At 37.5% G+C, this 19,649-nt stretch overlaps 1 protein-coding gene across 2 annotated transcripts in view; it reads left to right on the top strand.

The window, feature by feature from the left end:
• NEK10 (NIMA related kinase 10) overlaps positions 1–19,649 on the top strand; it is a 313,705-nt gene that overhangs the window by 177,053 nt on the left and 117,003 nt on the right. For both annotated transcript variants that reach the window (XM_060307961.1, XM_060307962.1), the window contains 3 exons: positions 7,737–7,880; positions 18,274–18,457; positions 18,552–18,638. In XM_060307961.1, the coding sequence (XP_060163944.1) occupies positions 7,737–7,880; positions 18,274–18,457; positions 18,552–18,638 (415 nt within the window). The remainder of the gene's footprint in view (positions 1–7,736; positions 7,881–18,273; positions 18,458–18,551; positions 18,639–19,649) is intronic.

Raw genomic sequence — 19,649 nt, forward strand, 5'->3', positions numbered from 1 at the left:
ACTAACCCATAATTTGTTGTAAATTACAAAACCAGAGGTATCAAAAAGATACCTTAGAAATTCTTTAAGTTTGTAATATGATCTTTGTATAAGTAGCAGTGACCACTTATATTCAATTTATTCAGCAATCTTGGAAATATAGATGAAAATATTGTGTCAGTTTAAAGAAGGAAATAATATTTACCTTAAAATTTTTTTCTTATTATTCTGTGTAATTGATTTCATTACTGTTTTTGGTGGTAATAATTTTGCCATGGTACAAATCAGAATATGTACTTTTATTTTTCATGTCATTAACCTTTAAATTATTTTGATATTTAAGTTTATTTCTGAGTATACTTGAAAAAGGGATGCCAAAGCCACAGACTTCCGCAAGTGCATGTGATGGTGCCTGTGACGCCCTTGTTTTATTTTCTCTCTGCCTTTGTTGTATCATGACCCATGACTTATCCTTTACTCACGTTCTGGGTTCCCTGAAAGCAGGGATTTAGTAAGGGGAGCTTCAACACATAAATGTTCTTTTTTAACCCTCCTGAGGATGGGCCCAGCACAACAGGGTTACAAAGCCCATCCTTGATCAGGATACCTGGTCACTAAATTCCTTTCCAGGATCTGCCTCAGCTGGGAAAATTATATAAGAATTAGTCTCCCCCGCACACCACGATGAAGAGTGGCCCCTGCTCGCTGCAACTAGAGAAAACCCTCACACAGAAACGAAGACCCAACACGGCCAAAAATAAATAAATTAATTAAAAAAAAAAGAATTAGTCTCCAAGAAGAGCCAGTTTTGATTTCTGGAATAACAGCATTTCCAGCAACCTTTTCTTTTTTTTAGAAGGAAAGCAATACTATTTGGTGGTTTATCTTGCCATGCTTGGAATCCGGAAGTTAAAGATTCAATCAATATAATTTTGGTGGGTTTTTTAAAATTTTATTTCATTTTTTATGTTTTTATTACAGTCATACCTTTTATTTCACTTTTCATGTTTTTTTAATTGAGGTATAGTTGATTTACAATATTATATTACTTTCAGGTATATAACATAGTGGTTCATAATTTTTCCATTTATACTCCATTCAAAGTTTTTATAAAATAGTAACTATATTCCTAGTGCTGTACATAGCATCCTTGTATCTTATTTATTTTATACCTAGTAGTGTGTGTCTCCTAATTCCCTACCCTTATCTTGCCCCTCCTCCTTCCATCTCCCCACTGGAAACCACTAGTTTGTTCTCTATATATGTGAGTCTGTTTTATTATATTCATTTGTTTGTTTTATTTTTTTGAGATTCCACATACAAATGATATCATACAGTATTTGTTTTTCTCTGTCTGACTTATTTCACTAAGCATAATACCCTCCAGGTCCATCCATTTGGTTGCAAACAGCAAAATTTCATTCTTTTTTTATGGCTGAGTGGTATTCTACTGCATATATATGTACCACATCTTCTTTATAGTATTCTGCTTATGTTTTCTTCTAGGAGTTTTATTGATTCCAGTCTTACATTTAGGTCTTTAATCCATTTTGAAGTTATTTTCCTATATGCTGTGAGAAAATGTTTTAATTTCATTCTTTTACATGTAGCTGTCCAGTATTCCTAGCACCACTTATTGAAGAGACTGTCTTTTCCCCATTGTATATTCTTGACTTCTTTGTCATAGATTAATAGACCAGAAGTGCATGGGTTTATTCCAGGCTCTCTATTCTAACCCATTGATCTATGTATCCGTTTTTGTGCCAGTACCATACTGTATTGATGACTGTAGCTTTGTAATATAGTCTGAAGGGAGCATGATACCTCCAGCTCTGAGGCTTTTCTCAAGATTGCTTTGGCTATTTAAGATCTTTTGTGTTTCCATACACACTTTAGAATTTTTTTTCTACTTCTATGAAAAATACCACTGATATTTTGATAGGGATTGCATTGAATCTGTACATTGCCTTAGGTAGTATGATCATTTTTACAATGTTAATTCTTCCAATCCATGGACACAGTATCACTTGTCATCTTTTTTGTCCTCTTCAGTTTTTTTCTTCAGTGTCTTAGCGTTTTCCAATGCTTTAATGTCTTAAAGTTGTCCAGTTTTCCAACTCCAATTAAGGAGTTTTAACCTCCTTAATTAGGTTTTTTTTTTTCTGATGGATGGTAAATGGGATTGTTTTCCTAACTTCTCTTTCTGATAGTTTGTTCTTAATTGTAGAAACGTAACAGATTTCTGTATATTAATTTAGTATCCTGAAACATTACTGAATTCATTGATGAGTTATAGTAGTTTTTGGTGCTGCCTTTAAGATTTTCTATGTTTAGAACCACGTCATCTGCAAATAGTGACAATTTTACTTCTTTCTTTTCAATTTGGATTCCATTTGCTTCTTTTTCTTGTCTGATTGCTATGGCTAGGACTTCCAATATTATGTTGAAAAAAAGTGGCAAGAATGGGCATACTTGTCTTCTTCCTGATCTTAGAGGAAATGCTTTTAGCTCTTCACTTTTTAGTAGGCTGTTAGCTGTGGGTTTATCATATATGGGCTTTATTATGATGAGGTATGTTCCTTCTATACCCAGTTTGTGGAGAGTTTTTAATTGTAAGTGGATGTTGAATTTTGTCAAAACCTTTTTCTGCATCTATTAAGATGATCATATGATTTTTATTCTTCAATTTCTTTTTTTTTAAGTAGAGTTGATTTACAGTGTTGTGATAGTTTCTGGTGTACAGCAGGGTGATTCAGTTTTTGTATATATATGTTATTCTTTATCAGATTCTATTCCATTATAGGTTATTACAAGATATTGAATATAGTTCCCTGTTCCATAGAGTAGGTCCTGGTTGTTTTTCTACTTTATATATAATAGTGTGTATTTGTTAATCCCAAACTCCTAACTTATCACTCCTCCTTTCCCCTTTGGTAACCATAAGTTTGTTTTCTGTGTCTGTGAGTTAGTTTCTGTTTTGTAAATAAGTTCATTTGTGTCTTTTTTTTAGATTCCACATATAAGTGATATCATGTGATATTTGTCTTTCTCTGACTTCACTTAGTATGATAATCTATAGGCTCATTCACGTTGCTGCAAATTACATTATTTTATTCTTTTTTATGTCTGGGTAATATTTCATGGTATACATATATACCATATCTTCTTTGTCCATTCATCTAGTGATGGACATTTAGGTTGCTTCCATGTCTTGGCTATTGTAAATAGTGCTGCTATGAACATTGGGGTGCATGTATCTTTTCAAATTAGAGTTTTCTTCGGATATATGCCCAGGAGTGGGATTGCTGGATCATATGGCAACTCTATTTTTACTATTTTGAGGAACATCCATACTATTCTCTATAGTAGCTGCACAAATTTACATTCCTACCAACAGTGTAGGAGAATTCCCTTTTCTCCACACCTTCTCCAGCACTTATTATTTATAGACTTTTTGATGATGACCATTCAGACTGGTGTGAAGTGATATCTCATTGTGGTTTTGATTTGCATTTCTCTAATAATTAGCAATATTGAACATCTTCTCATGTGCCTTTTGTCCATCTCTATGCTGTTTTTGGAGAAATGTCAATTTAGGTCTTCTGTCCTTTTTTGATTGGTTTTTTTGTTTTTTGGATATTAAGTTGTATGAGCTGTTTGTATATTTTGGAGATTATTCCCTTGTCAGTCGCATCACTTGCAAATATTTTCCCAGTCTGTAGGTTGTCTTATTGTTTTGTTTCCTTTGATTAGGTCTCATTTGTTTATTTTTGCTTTTATTTCTTTTGCCTTAGGAGACAGATCCAAAAAAATATTGCTACAATTTATGTCAAAGAGTATTCTGCCTATGTTCTCTTCTGGGAGTTTTATGGTGTCATGTCTTATAATTAATCCTTTAAGCCATTTTGAGTTTATTTTTGTGTATGGTTTGAGGATGTGTTCTAAGTTCATTTATTTACATGCAGCTATTCAGCTTTCCCACCACGACTTCATGAAGAGACTGTCTTTTCTCCATTGTATTTTCTTGCCTCCTTTGTCAAAGATTAATTGACCATAGGTGTGTGGGTTTATTTCTGAGCTCTCTCTTCTATTGCAGTGATCTATATGTCTCTTTTTGTGCCAATACCATGCAGTTTTGATTGCTGTAGCTTTGTAGCATTGTCTGAAGTCTGTGAGGTTATGCCTCTAGCTCTCTTCTTTTTTCCTCAGGATTACTTTGGCAATTCTGGGTCTTTTTGTGGTTCCACATAAATTTTAGGGTTATTTGTTCTAGTTCATTGAAAGATGTCATGGGTAATTTGATAGGGATTGTATTAAACCTGTAGATTGCTTTGGATAGTATGGCCATTTTATTAATATTAATTCTTTCATTCTAGGATCATGGGATATCTTTCTATTTCTTCTAATCATCTTCAATTTCCTTTAAAAATATTTTATAGTTTTTGGGATATAAGTCTTTCACCTCCTTGGTCAGGTTTATGCCTAAGTACTATTTTGTTTGTTTGGTGCAATTTTAAAGGGGATTTTTTTTTAACTTTCTTCTTCTGATATTTCATTGTTAGTGAAAAGAAATGCAACCAATTTCTGTATGTTAATCTTGTATCCTGCTACCTTGCTGAACTCATTGATCAGTTCTAGTAATTTTTGTATGGAGTCTTTAGGGTTTTCTATATGTGTATATGCATCATATCATCTGCATATAATGACAATTTCACCTCTTCCCTTCCAATTTGGATACCTTTAATTTCCTTGTCTTGTCTGACTGCTGTGGCTCAGAAATTTGATACTATATTGAATAGAAATCATGAGAGTGGGTATCCTTGTCTTGTTCCTTGAATCTAGTGGGAAGGCTTTCAACTTTTCACCACTGAGTATTATGTTGGCTGTATTTTTGTCATAAATAGCTTTTATTATTCTGAATTATGCTCTGTACCCACTTTGGTGAGAGTATTTTTTATGAAAGGATGTTGAATTTTATCAGATGCTTTTTCTGCATCTATTGAAATGATCATGTGGTTTTTGTCTTTTCTTCTGTTGATAATGGTGTATCACATGGATTGATTTACATATGTGGAACCATCCTTGTGACCCTGGGATGAATCCAGCTTGATCATAGTATATGAAAAAGGATTTTTATATGTTGTTGGATTTGGTTTACTAATATTTTGTTGAGGACTTTTGCATCTATATCCATCAAAGATATTGGCCTATAATTTTCTTTTTGGTAGTGTCTTTGTCTGGTTTTAGTGTCAGGGTTATGGTGGCTTCATAGAATGACTGCAGGAGTGTTCCCTTCTTTTCAGTCTTTTGGAAGAGGTTGAGAAGGATTGGTATATATTCTTCTTTGTATGTTTATAGAATTCCCCAGTGGAGCCATCTGGTCCTGGACTTTTGTTTGCAGGGAGGTTTGGGTTTTTTTAAATTATTATTACAGATTCTATTTCACTTCTGGTGATTGATCTGTTCAATTATCTATTTCCTTTTGATTCAGTTTTGGCAGGCTGTATGTTTCTAGAAACTTTTCCATTTCTTCTAGGTTGTCCAATTTGTTAACATATAATTGTTCATAGTATTCTCTTTTATTTTTTGGGTATTTCTACAGTATTGGTTGTTATTTCTCTTCTTTCATTTTCTTATTTTCTTTCTTTGGGTCCTCTCTCTTTCCTTCTTGGTGAGTTCCTCACTTTGTTAATGTGGTGTTTCACAGTGATTGATTTGTGGATTTGAACCATTCTTGCATCCCTGAGATAAATCCCACTTGATGAAGATGTATGATCCTTTTAATGTATTGTTGAATATGGTTTACTAATATTTTCTTGAGAATTTTGCATTTATGTACATCAGTGATATTAGTCAGTAGTCTTTTTTATTATATCTTGGTCTGGCTTTGGTATAGTGTGATATTGGCCTTTTAGAATGTGTTCAGAAGTGTTTCTCTCTCTGAAACTTTTTGGAATAGTTTGTGAAGGATAGGTGCTAACTCTTTTCTAAATGTTTGGTAGAGTTTACCTGTGAAGGACCTGGTCCTGGACTTTAGTTTGTTGGATTTTTTATTACTATTTTAATTTCATTACTGGTAATTTGTCTGTTCATGTTTTCTATTTTTTTCCAGGTTCAGTCTTGGGAGGTTCTACATTTCTTGGAATTTGTCCATTACTTCTTGTTTGTCCATTTTATTGGCATACAATCATTTATAGAACTCTCTCATGATTCTTTGTATTTCTGTGGTGTTTGTAACCTCTCATTTTTCATTTCTGATTATATTGATTTGAACCCTCTGTCTTTTTCTCATTTTTTTCATAGTGAATCTGGCTAAAGGTTTATCAATTTTGTTTATATTTTCAAGACAATTGCTCTTAGATTCACTGATCTTTTTTTTCTTGTATTGTCGTGGGGTGTTTTTTTTGTTTTTTTTTTTTTTGATCTCTATTTCATTTATTTCTCCTCTAATCATTATGTTTTCTTTCCTTCTGCTAACTTTGGGTTTTCTTCATTCTTCTTTTTCAAATTCCGTTAGGTGTAAGGTTAAGTTGGGTTTTTTGTTGGTTTTTTGGGGGGAGGGTTTTTTGTTAGGTTTTGGTTTTGGGTGTTTTTTTTTTTTCAATTTTTTCTTGTTTCCTAAGGTAGGCTTGTATTGCTATAAATTTCAATCTTTGAAATGCTTTTGCTGCATCCCATAGATTTTGGACTGTTGTGTTTCATTTTTGTTTGTCTACAAGTATTTTTTGATTTCCTCTTTGATTTCTTCAGTAATCCATTTGTTGTTTAGTAGCATATTTTTTAGCCTTCATGTGTTTGTGTATTTTGCAGTTTTTTTCTTGTAGTTGATTCTAGTCTCATAACATTATGGTCAGAAAATACGCTTGATATGATTTCATTTTTCTTAAATTTACTGAGACTTATTTTGTCACCTAACATGTGATCTATCCTGGAGAATGTTCCATGAATACTTGAAAGGAATGTGTATTCTTCTGCTTTTCGATGGAGTGTTTTATGTATATCTATTAAGTCTATTTGGTCTAGTGTGTCATTTAAGACCAATGTTTCCTTATTGATTTTCTGTCTGGATGATCTCTCCATTGATGTAACTTGAGTGTTAAAGTCCTCTGCTATTATTGTGCTACTGTCAATCTCTCTAATTATGTTTGTTAATATTTGCTCTATGTATTTAGGTATTTATGTTGGGTGCTTATATATTTTAAATTGTTATATCTTCTTCTTGGCCCTCGATCATTGTAAAATTCTTCAGTCTTTTTACAGTCTTTGTTTTAAAGGCTATTTTGTCTAATTATTGCTACTCCAGCTTTCTTTTAATTTACACTTGCATGGAATACCTTTTCCATCCCCTCACTTTCAGTCTGTGTGTGCCTTTTGATTTGAAATGAGTGTCTTGTAGGAAGCATATATGTGGATCTTGCTTTTTTATCCATTCAGCCACTCTGTGTCTTTTGATTAGAGCATTTAGTTCATGTACATTTAAAGTAATTATTGATAGGTATGTACTTATTGCCATTTTGTCAATTGTTTTGTGGTTGTTGTTGTAGTTATTTTTGTGTTCTTCTTTTGTTCTCTTCACCTGTGGCTTGAGGACTATCTTTAGTGTTATGTTGGGATTTTTTTCTCTTTTTTTTTGTGTGTCTATCATAGATTTTTGTTTTGTTATTACCATGAGGTTTATATATAGCTATATGCACATATATAAACACACAGATATACATTTTTAAATTTTAAGTTTCTGATCTCAATTTAAATTGCAGAAGGACTTCCGGGAAGATGGCAGAAGAGTAAGACGCGGAGATCACCTTCCTACCCACAGATACACCAGAAATACATCTACACGTGGAACAACTCCTACAGAACACCTACTGAACGCTTGCAGAAGACCTCAGACCTCCCAAAAGGCAAGAAATCCCCCATGTACCTGGGTAGGGCAAAAGAAAAAAGAATAAACAGAGACAAAAGGATAGGGATGGGACCTGCACCAGTGGGAGGGAGCTGTGAAGGAGGAAAGGTTTCCACACACTAGGAAGCCCCTTCGCAGGCAGAGACTGCGGGTGGTGGTTGGGGGGGGGTTAGCAGCCGCAGAGGAGAGCACAGCAACAGGGGTGCAGAGGGCAAAGTGGAGATATTCCGGCACAGAGGAAGGGCCAACTGGTACTCACCAGTCCAAGAGGCTTCTCTGCTCCCCCAACGGGGTGGGCGGGGCTGGGAGCTGAGGCTCGGGCTTCGGTCGGAGTGCAGGGAGAGGACTGGGGTTGGTGGCGTGAACACAGCCTGCAGGGGGTTAGTGCGCCACAGCTAGCTGGGAGGGAGTCCAGGGAAAAGTCTGGACCTGCTGAAGAGGCAAGAGACATTTTCTTCCCTCTTTGTTTCCTGCTGTGTGAGGAGAGGGGATTAAGAGCGCTGCTTAAAGGAGCTCCAGAGACGGGTGCGAGCCGCAGCTAAAAGTGCAGACCCCAGAGACAGACATGAGATGCTAAGGCTGCTGCTGCCGCCACCAAGAAGCCTGTGTGCGAGCACAGGTCACTATCCACACCCCCTTCCGGGGAGCCTGTGCAGCCCACCACTGCCAGCGTCCCGTGATCCAGGGACAACTCCCCCGGGAGAACGCACAGCGCGCCTCAGGCTGGTGCAACATCACGCTGGCCTCTGCTGCTGCAGGCTCGCCCTGCACTCCATGACCCTCCCTCCCCCCGGCCTGAGTGAGCCAGAGCCCCCGAATCAACGGCTCCTTTAACCCCGTCCTGTCTGAGCAAAGAACAGACGCCCTCCGGCGACCTACACGCAGAGGTGGGGCCAAATCCAAAGCTGAGCCCCCAGGAGCTGTGAGAACAAAGAAGAGAAAGGGAAATCTCTCCCAGCAGCCTCAGCAGCAGCGGATTAAAGCTCCACAATCAACTTAATGTACCCTGCATCTGTGGAATACATTAATAGACAACGAATCAATCCAAATTAAGGAGGTGGACTTTGAGGGCAAGATTTATTATTTTTCCATCTTTTCCTCATTTTGTGAGTGTGTATGTCTATGCTTCTGTGTGAGATTTTGTCTGTATAGCTTTGCTTCCACCATTTGTCCGAGGGTTCTATCCACCCGTTTTTTTTTTTTTTTAGTTTTTTTCTTAAAAATTATTTTTTATTTTAATAACTTTATTTTACTTTATCTCCAATTCTTCTTACCTTCCTTCCCTCCTTTAGACAACAATTATCCCAAATTGAAGTAGTGGACTTTGAGAGCAATATTTATGATTTTTTTCCCCTTTTCCTCTTTTTCTGAATGTATATGTGTATGCTTCTGCGTGACATTTTTTCTGTATAGCTTTGCTTCCACCATTTGTCCCAGGGTTCTATCTATCCGTTTTTTGGGTTTTTTTCCTCTAAATAATTTTTTTTATTTTAATAACTTTATATATTTTAATCTTACTTTATTTTATTTTACTTTATATGCTTTATTTCTTTTTTTCCTTCCTTCCCTCCTTTCTTCCTTCCTTCTTCTCTCCCTCCCTCCCTCCCTGACCCCTTTCTTTCTTTCTTCCTTTCTTTCTTTCTTTCTTTCTTTCTTTCTTTCTTTCTTTCTTTCTTTCTTTCTTTCTTTTTTTCTTTCTTTCTTTCTTTCTACTAATTCTTTCTTTCTAATTTTTCTCCCTTTTCTTCTGAGCCATGTGGATGAAAGGCTCTTGGTGCTGCAGCCAGGAGTTACTGCTGTTCCTCTGAGGTGGGAGAGCCAACTTCAGGACACTGGTCCACAAGAGACTTCCCAGCTGCACATAATATCAAATGGCAAAAATCTCCCAGAGATCTCCATCTCAACACCAGCACCCAGCTTCACCCAACGACCAGCAAGCTACGTGCTGGACACCCTATGCCCAACAAATAGCAAGACAGGCGCACAACCCCACCCATTAGCAGAGAGGCTGCCCAAAATCATAATAAGTCCACAGACACCCCAAAACACACCACTGGACGTGGACCTGCTCACCAGAAAGAGAAGATCCAGCCTCATCCACCAGAACACAGGCACTAGTCCCCTCCACCAGGAAGCCTACACAACCCACTGAACCAACCTTAGCCACTGGGGACAGACACCAAAAACAATGGGAACTACGAACCTGCAGCCTGCAAAAAGGAGACCCCAAACACAGTAAGATAAGCAAAATTAGAAGACAGAAAAACAACAGCAGATGAAGAAACAAGATAAAAACCCACCAGACCTAACAAATGAAGAGGAAATAGGCAGCCTACCTGAAAAAGAATTCAGAATAATGATAATAAAGATGATCCAGAATCTTGGAAATAGAATAGACAAAATGCAAGAAACATTTAACAAGGACCTAGAAGAACTAAAGATGAAACAAGCAATGATGAGCAACACAATAAATGAAATGAAAAATACTCTACATGGTATCAATAGCAGAATAACTGACTCGGAAGAATGGATAAGTGACGTGGAAGATAAAATAGTGGAAATAACTACTGCAGAGCAGAATAAAGAAAAAAAGAATGAAAAGAACTGAGGACAGACTCAGAGACCACTGGGACAACATTAAACGCACCAACATTCATATTATAGGGGTTCCAGAAGATGAAGAGAAAAAGAAAGGGACTGAGAAAATATTTGAAGAGATTATAGTTGAAAACTTCCCTAATATGGGAAAGGAAATAGTTAATCAAGTCCAGGAAGCACAGAGAGTCCCATACAGGATAAATCCAAGGAGAAACATGCCCAGACACAGTAATCAAACTGTCAAAAATTAAATACAAAGAAAACATATTAAAAGCAGCAAGGGAAAAACAACAAATAACACACAGGGGAATCCCCATAAGGTTAACAGCTGATCTTTCAGCAGAAACTCTGCAAGCCAGAAGGGACTGGCAGGACATATTTAAAGTGATGAAGGAGAAAAACCTACAACCAAGATTACTCTACCCAGCAAGGAACTCATTCAGATTTGATGAAGAAATTCAAAGCTTTACAGACAAGCAAAAGCTGAGAGAGTTCAGCACCACCAAACCAGCTCTACAACAACTGCTAAAGGAACTTCTCTAGGCAAGAAACACAACAGAAAGAAAAGAACTGCAATAACGAACCCAAAACAATTAAGAAAATGGGAATAGGAACATATATATTGATAATTACCTTAAATGTAAATGGACTAAATGCTCCCACCAAAAGATATAGATTGGCTGAATGGATACAAAAACAAGACCCATATATATGCTGTCTAAAAGAGAACCACTTCAGACCTAGAAACACATACAGACTGAAAGTAAGGGGATGGAAAAAGGTATTCCATGCAAATGGAAATCAAAAGAAAGCTGGAGTAGCAGTTTTCATATCAGACAAAATAAACTTTAAAATAAAGACTATAAGAAGAGAAAAAGAAGGACACTACATAATGGTCAAGGGATCGATCCAAGATGAAGATATAACAATTGTAAATATTTATGCACGCAACATAGGAGCACCTCAATACATAAGGCAAATACTAACAGCCATAAAAGGGGAAATCGACAGTAACACATTCATAGTAGGGGACTTTAACACCCCACTTTCACCCATGGACAGATCATCCAAAATGAAAATAAATAAGGAAACACAAGCTTTAAATGATACATTAAATGAGATGGAGTTAATTGATATTTATAGGACATTCCATCCAAAAACAACAGAATACACATTTTTCTCAAGTGCTCATGGAACATTCTCCAGGATAGATCATATCTTGGGTCACAACTCAACCCTTGGTAAATTTAAGAAAATTGAAATTGTATCAAGTATCTTTTCTGACCATAACGCTATGAGACTAGATATCAATTACAGGGAAAGATATGTACAAAATACAAACACATGGAGGCTAAACAATACACTACTTAATAACGAAGTGATCACTGAAGAAACCAAAGAGGAAATCAAAAAATACCTAGAAACAAATGGCAATGGAGACACGACGACCCAAAATCTATGGGATGCAGCAAAAGCAGTTCTAAGAGGGAAGTTTACAGCAATACAATCCTACCTTAAGAAACAGGAAGCATCTCGAGTAAATAACCTAACCTTGCACCGCAAGCAGTTAGAGAAAGAAGAACAAAAAAACCCCAACGTTTGCAGAAGGAAAGAAACCATAAAAATTAGATCAGAAATAAATGAAAACGAAATGAAGGAAACGATAGCAAAGATAAATAAAACTAAAAGCTGGTTCTTTGAGAAGATAAACACAATTGATAAACCATTAGCCAGTCTCATCAAGAAAAAACCAGAGAAAACTCAAATCAATAGAATTAGAAATGAAAAAGGAGAAGTAACAAATGACACTGCACAAATACAAAAGATGATAAGAGATTACTACAAGCAACTCTATGCCAATAAAATGGACAACCTGGAAGAAATGGACAAATTCTTAGAAATGCACAACATGCCAAGACTGAATCAGGAAGAAATAGAAAATATGAACAGACCAATCACAAGCACTGAAATTGAAACTGTGATTAAAAATCTTCCAACAAACAAAAGCCCGGGACCAGATGGCTTCACAGGCGAATTCTATCAGACATTTAGAGAAGAGGTAACACCTATCCTTCTCAAACTCTTCCAAAATATAGCAGAGGGAGGAACACTCCCAAACTCATTCTACAAGGCCACCATCATCCTGATACCAAAACCAGAAAAGGATGTCACAAAGAAAGAAAACTACAGGCCAATATCACTGATGAACATAGATGTAAAAATGCTCAACAAAATACTAGCAAACAGAATCCAACAGCACATTAAAAGGATCATACACCATGATCAAGTGGGGTTTATTCCAGGAATGCAACTATTCTTCAATATATGCAAATCAATCAACGTGATACACCATATTAACAAATTGAAGGAGAAAAACCATATGATCATCTCAATAGATGCAGAGAAAGCTTTGGACAAAATTCAACAGGCATTTATGATAAAAACCCTGCATAAAGTCAGCATAGAGGGAACTTTCCTCAACATAATAAAGGCCATATATGAGAAACCCACTGCCAACATCATCCTCAATGGTGAAAAAATGAAAGTATTTCCACTAAGATCAGGAAAAAGACAAGGTTACCCACTCTCACCACTCTTATTCAACATAGTTTTTGAAGTTTTAGCCACAGCAATCAGAGAAGAAAAGGAAATAAAAGGAATCCAAATCAGAAAAGAAGAAGTAAAGCTGTCACTATTTGCAGATGACATGATACTATACATAGAGAACCCTAAAGATGCTAAAAGAAAACTACTAGAGCTAATCAATGAATTTGGTAAAGTAGCAGGATACAAAATTAATGTACAGAAATCTCTGGCATTCCTCTACACTAATGATGAAAAATCTGAAAGTGAAATCAAGAAAACACTCTCATTTACCATTGCAACAAAAAGAATAAAATATCTAGGAATAAACCTACCTAAGGAGACAAAAGACCTGTATGGAGAAAATTATAAGACACTGATGAAGGAAATTAAATATGATACAAATAGATGGAGAGATATACCATGTTCTTGGATTGGAAGAATCAACATTGTGAAAATGACTCTACTACCCAAAGCAATCTACAGATTCAATGCAATCCCTATCAAACTCCCACTGGCATTTTTCACAGAACTAGAAAAAAAATTTCACAATTTGTATGGAAACACAAAAGACCCCGAATAGCCAAAGCCATCTTGCGAAAGAAAAGTGGAGCTGGAGGAATCAGGCTCCCTGCCTTCAGACTATACTACAAAGCTACAGTAATCAAGACAGTATGGTACTGGCACAAAAACAGAAATATAGATCAATGGAACAGGATAGAAAACCCAGAGATAAACCCTCACACATATGGTCACCTTGTCTTTGATAAAGGAGGCAGGAATGTACAGTGGAGAAAGGACAGCCTCTTCAGTAAGTGGTGCTGGGAAAACTGGACAGCTACATGTAAAAGTATGAGATTAGATCACTCCCTAGCACCATACACAAAAATTAGCTCAAGATGGATTAAAGACCTAAATGTAAGGCCAGAAACTATCAAACTCTTAGAGGAAAACATAGCAGGACACTCTATGGCATAAATCACAGCAACGTCCTTTGACCCACCTCCTAGAGAAATGGAAATAAAAACAAAAATAAACAAATGAGACCTAATGAAGCTTCAAAGCTTTTGCACAGCAAAGGATACCATAAACAAGACCAAAAGACAACCCTCAGAATGGGAGAAAATATTTGCAAATGAAGCAACTGACAAAGTATTAATCTCCAAAATTTATAAGCAGCTCATGCAGCTTAATAACAAAAAAACAAACAACCCAATCCAAAAATGGGCAGAAGACCTAAATAGACATTTCTCCAAAGAAGATATACAGACTGCCAACAAACACATGAAAGAATGCTCAACATCACTCATCATGAGAGAAATGCAAATCAAAACTACAATGAGATATCATCTCACACCAGTCAGAATGGCCATCATCAAAAAATCTACAAATAATAAATGCTGGAGAGGGAGTGGAGAAAAGGGAACCCTGTTGCACTGTTGGTGGGAATGTCAATTGATACAGCCACTGTGGAGAACAGTATGGAGGTTCCTTAAAAAACTACAAATAGAACTACCGTATGATCCAGCAATCCCACTACTGGGCATATACCCTGAGAAAACCATAATTCACAAAGAGTCATGTACCAAAATGTTCATTGCAGATCTATTTACAATAACCCAGAGTTGGAAACAACCTAAGTGTCCATCATCAGATGAATGGATAAAGAAGATGTGGCACATATGGAATATGGAATATTACTCAGCCATAAAAAGAAACAAAATTGAGCCACTTGTAATGAGGTGGATAGACATAGAGTCTGTCATACAGAGTGAAGTAAGTCAGAAAGAGAGAGACAAATACCGTATGCTAACACATATATATGGAATTTAAGAAAAAAATGTCATGAAGAACCTAGGGGTAAGACAGGAATAAAGACACAGACCTACTAGAGAATGGACTTGAGGATATGGGGAGGGGGAACTGTAAGCTGTGACAAAGCAAGAGAGAGGCATGGACATATATACACTACCAAACGTAAGGTAGATAGCTAGTGGGAAGCAGCCGCATAGCACAGGGAGATCAGCTCGGTGCTTTGTGACCTCCTGGAGGGGTGGGATAGGGAGGGTGGGAGGGAGGGAGACACAAGCGGCAAGAGATATAGGAACATATGTATATATATAACTGATTCATTTTGTTGTAAAGCAAAAACTAACACACCATTGTAAAGCAATTATACTCCAATAAAGATGTTAGAAAAAGGAAAAAATAAATAATAAATTGCATTTTAACAATCCTGCAATCTAAGTTCTCTCCCATCATGATTTCTGTTTTTGACATCATATTTTACATCGTTTTTGTTTTGTGTACCCCTTAATTACTTGTTGCTGACTAAATGCTTTTACTGCTTTTGTCTTTTAACCTTCCTACTATCTTCGTACATGTATATTTACCTTTACCAGTGAGACTTTTCCTTTCGTAATTTTTCTGTTTTTAGTTGGGCCTTTTTCACTTGGAGAAGTACCTTTAACATTTCTTGTAAAGCTGGTTTGGTGGTGCTGAACTCTTTGAGCTTTTGCTTGTCTGTAAAACTCTTCATCTCCATCAAATCTGAATGAGAGCCTTGCCAAGTAGAATATTCTTGGTTGTAAGTTTTTCCCTTTCATTATTTTAACTATATCATGCCACTCCCTTCTGGCCTGCAGTTTCTGCTGAAAAGTCAACTGATAGTTTTATGAGAGTTCCATTGTATGTAACTTCTTGCTATTTTTTTTGCTGCTTTTAATATTCTTTCTTTATCTCTAATTTTTGCCATTTTAATTACAATTGACTTGTTGTGGTCCTCTTTGGGGTGATCCTGTTTGGGACTCTCTGTGCTTCCTGAACCTGGATACCTATTTCCTTTCCCAGGTTCAGGGAGTTCTTCAAATATATTCTCTGCCTCTTTCTCTCTCTTCTTCTTCTGGTACCCCTATACCCTATAATGTGAATGTTAGCATGTTTGACATTGTCTCAAATGTCTCTTAACCTATCCTCATTCCTCTTTTTCTTTTTTCTCTCCAGCTTCAGTGATTTCCACTACTCTGTCTTCCAGCTCACTGATCTCTTCCTCTGTATCATCCAATCTACTGTTGATTCCTTTTAGTGTTTTCTTCATGTCAGTTATTGTATTCTTCATCTCTGTTTGGTTCTTCTTTATATTTTCTAACTCTTTGTTAAAACTTCTGACTTCTCACTCTGTTCATCCAATCTTTTCCTCACTTCTTTGATCATCTTTATCATCAATCATTACCTTGAACTCTTTATTGGGTAGATTGCCTCTCTCTACTTCACTTAGTTCTTCTTCTGGGGTTTTATCATGTTTCTTCTTTGGGAACATATTCCTCTGTCACCTCATTTTGTCTAGTTTTCTGTTTTTATTTCTGTGTATTTGGTAGGTTTCTTAAATTTCCTGACTTTAGAGAAGTAGTCTTTTGTAGGAAACATCCTATGCATCCTGGCAGTACACTCCCCTCTGTCAGCAGAGCTATGTGCTCTAGGGTTGCCCCCTATGTGGGCTGCATGGGTCTTCTTTTGTGGCAGGTAGACCACTGTGAGTGCTCTGGTAGGTGTGGCCGGCCCCTGGTCTAGTTGGTTGCCTGTCAGCTACTGGTTGTTGGGGCCGGGTCATGACACAGCTGACTGCTGAGCCACTGGTGGTGACATAGCTAATGATGGCCCACTGGTGGTGGAGCTGTGGGTCCTGGGGTGGGTGTTGTGGAGCCTGTGTTCCCATGTCTAGTGTTGGCCTGCTTTGGGGCTGATTTCTGACACAGCTGGCTGTGGGTTCTGAGGTTTCTCAAAGCTGTTTCTGGTCCACTGGTGAGTGGGGCTGGATTCCAGGGTAGCTGGCTTAGGGGCCCAAGATTTATCAGAACTGGTTTTGGTCTATTGGTGGGCATGGCCCAGGTCCAGGAAGTCCTAGGGCTGATGTAGGCTTGCTGATGGGTTGGCTGGCTCCTGACAAGGCAGGCTGAAAGTTTGCAGTGGTCATGGTACTGGTATCTGCCCACTAGTTTGTGGGACCAGATCACAGGGTAACTAGCTGGAAGACCTGAGGGTCCCTGGTCTAGTGCTTGTGCATTGGTGTATGGGGCTGGTTTCTGGGCCCTCTGGTGGACAGGGTCTTTTTCCATGGCAGCTGTGGGCTCAGGGGGTCTTATGGAAACTGGTCTGCTGATGAGTGGAGCTATATCTTCTCCTGACTATCTGCTTGATCTGAGGCTTCCCAGCACTTGCTCCTACAGGCTGGTGGGCAGGGCTGGGGACAGTCCTAGTGCTGATAAGCTGGAGGGAGGACTCCACAATGGCACTTGCAGCAACAGTGTCCACATGGTAGAACGAGCTCCCCAAAGTGGCCACCGTCAATGTCCATGTCCCCAGGGGAGCTCCACGTGCCTCCTTCTCCTCTGGAAGACTCTCCAAGATCAGCAGGTGGGTATGACCCAGGCTCCTTTCAAGTAATTTCTTATTCCCTAGGTGCTGGAGTGTGTGAACTTTTGTGTGTGTCATATAATAGTGGAGTCTCTGTGTCCTCCTGTCTTCTGGCTCTCCTGAAAGTAAACCCAGCTGGCCTTCAAAAACAAATGTTCTGGGGTCTCGTCTTCCTGGTGCAGGACCCCCGGGATGGGGAGCCTGATGTGGGGCTCAGACCCATTTCTCTTTGGTGAGAACCTCTGCAATTGTAATTATCTTCCCGTTTGAGGGTCACCCACCCAGAGGTATGGGTCTTGACTTACCGTGTCCCTGTCCCTCCTACCTGTCTCGTTGTGGTTCCTTCTTTATATTTTTAGTTGTAGAAGATATTTTCTGTTAGATTCCAGTCTTTTTCTTCAATAGTTGCTCTGTAAATACTTGTTGTTTTGGTGTGTCCATAGGAGAAGATGAGCTTAAGGTCTTTCTACTCCTCCATCTTGGCCACCTACCTCCAGAATTATTCTACATTTCTATTCCTTAGTGCTACATTTTCTTTTGTCAGATTGCACAGACCTTTGTTACTCAGCATCTTGCCACATCCATTCTTTTTTGTCCAGTGGTAGCTTGCAGACCCACTTTTTGTAGTTATGGACTGAATGAATTCTATAGCATATGTATAGGTGGAACTAAGGATGCCACTTCAGCACAAATATTTGTAATAATACTTTAGTCATTTTAATATATATTCTAATGAGTTTTAAGTCCTGCAGAAGAAAGGAAAGAAGTGGGTATTACCAACTGAATTTCTCTTTCAGGAATCCTTTGAGAAGGCAAGCTTGAGTAGAAGCAGCAGTGGAGCAGGAAGCCTGAAAAGTGAGCTTTCAGAAAGCACAGACCTGCCGCCTGAGGGCTTCCAGGCCCCCTGTGATAAGGACGAAGACCGAGCCTGTGCTGGAATCTTGTCAGATGATAACTTCAACTTGGAAAATATTGAGAAAGGTATTTCTAGTGAAAGGGTTACAACAAGAATGAACTCTTGACTTCTTTCTGTTTCAAGGTTCATTTTCTCTTTATTTTTTTTATTAATGTGCAGATATATATTCAGAGTTTGATGATGAATTGGACACTTTGGATAACTCAAGCAACTCCAGTTCAAGCCCTTTGAAGGAATCTACATTCAGTAAGCTTTCTTTTTACCAGTTTGTGGGATTTCAGCAGGTAGAGGTCTGGGAATCATACTTGGGAGTCAAGTAGATGTCATCACACTTACATAAATGAGTAGTTTGTTTCTCAGGTGTAATGCTAATTAGGACAGGTGTGTTTGTCACTCTTACAGAGCCCAAAGGCCAACGCGCACTGTGGTTTTCCATTGCCTCCAGTCAAATGAACAGTTTCATTATTTCTTCCAGCAAATGCAGGTTCTAACTGGGGAGTGGAGATAACTTATTTGGAGACAGACTAAATAACCACAGGAGTAATGGAAGTGACCTTTCATGAGTCTGTTGATTAGAGGTCAGAAACCTGGAGAAGAAATTAGTCTTGGTGTAGACTAAGTTTTGTACAATTTTATTTACATTAATATAAAGGGATATATTTTCCTTAAAACACTAAAGTAAAATAAATGTTTTAATTGTTTAGAATTATAAAAAGAAGCTATGTAAATTCAGTAAATATGTTCATCTTTACTCTTAATTTGAAACAGTAAAAAAAAAATCAGACTGGGGTATGAGAAAGTAAAGATATATTTAGATAAAATTTAAAGAATCTTCCTCACAGAAAGATAGGATTCAATTCCCTGAACAAATCTGAAACTGAAATCAAAGATCAGTTAAAATAGAAAATGGAGAGAAAAAAATAACTCTTTAAAAAGAGTAAATTGATGGAATATTAAATAAGATAGGTAGAAATACTCTGAAATAAATTAAGTCTAAATAATCCCCTCTCATCAATGACTATACTGTGAAAATTTCATAATAAATGGTTTAAAATAGTGTCCCTAAGGATCAGAGTAGAACTCTAAGGATTTTGCTTCATTCTTTGTCCCTTTCGAAAATTAATTGGTCCATAAAAATGGAGAATAGATGTTCCAGATTTTCTGGGGCAACCCCAAATTCCAACACTCTGTTCTGTTTTCCCTATAAATTCCTGCCTGATAAATAAAATGTCTTGATTTGCAATTGGGAAAACATGA

Source organism: Globicephala melas, chromosome 11, assembly GCF_963455315.2.
Source record: "Globicephala melas chromosome 11, mGloMel1.2, whole genome shotgun sequence".
In the NCBI taxonomy this organism is placed as follows: Eukaryota; Metazoa; Chordata; class Mammalia; order Artiodactyla; family Delphinidae; genus Globicephala; species Globicephala melas.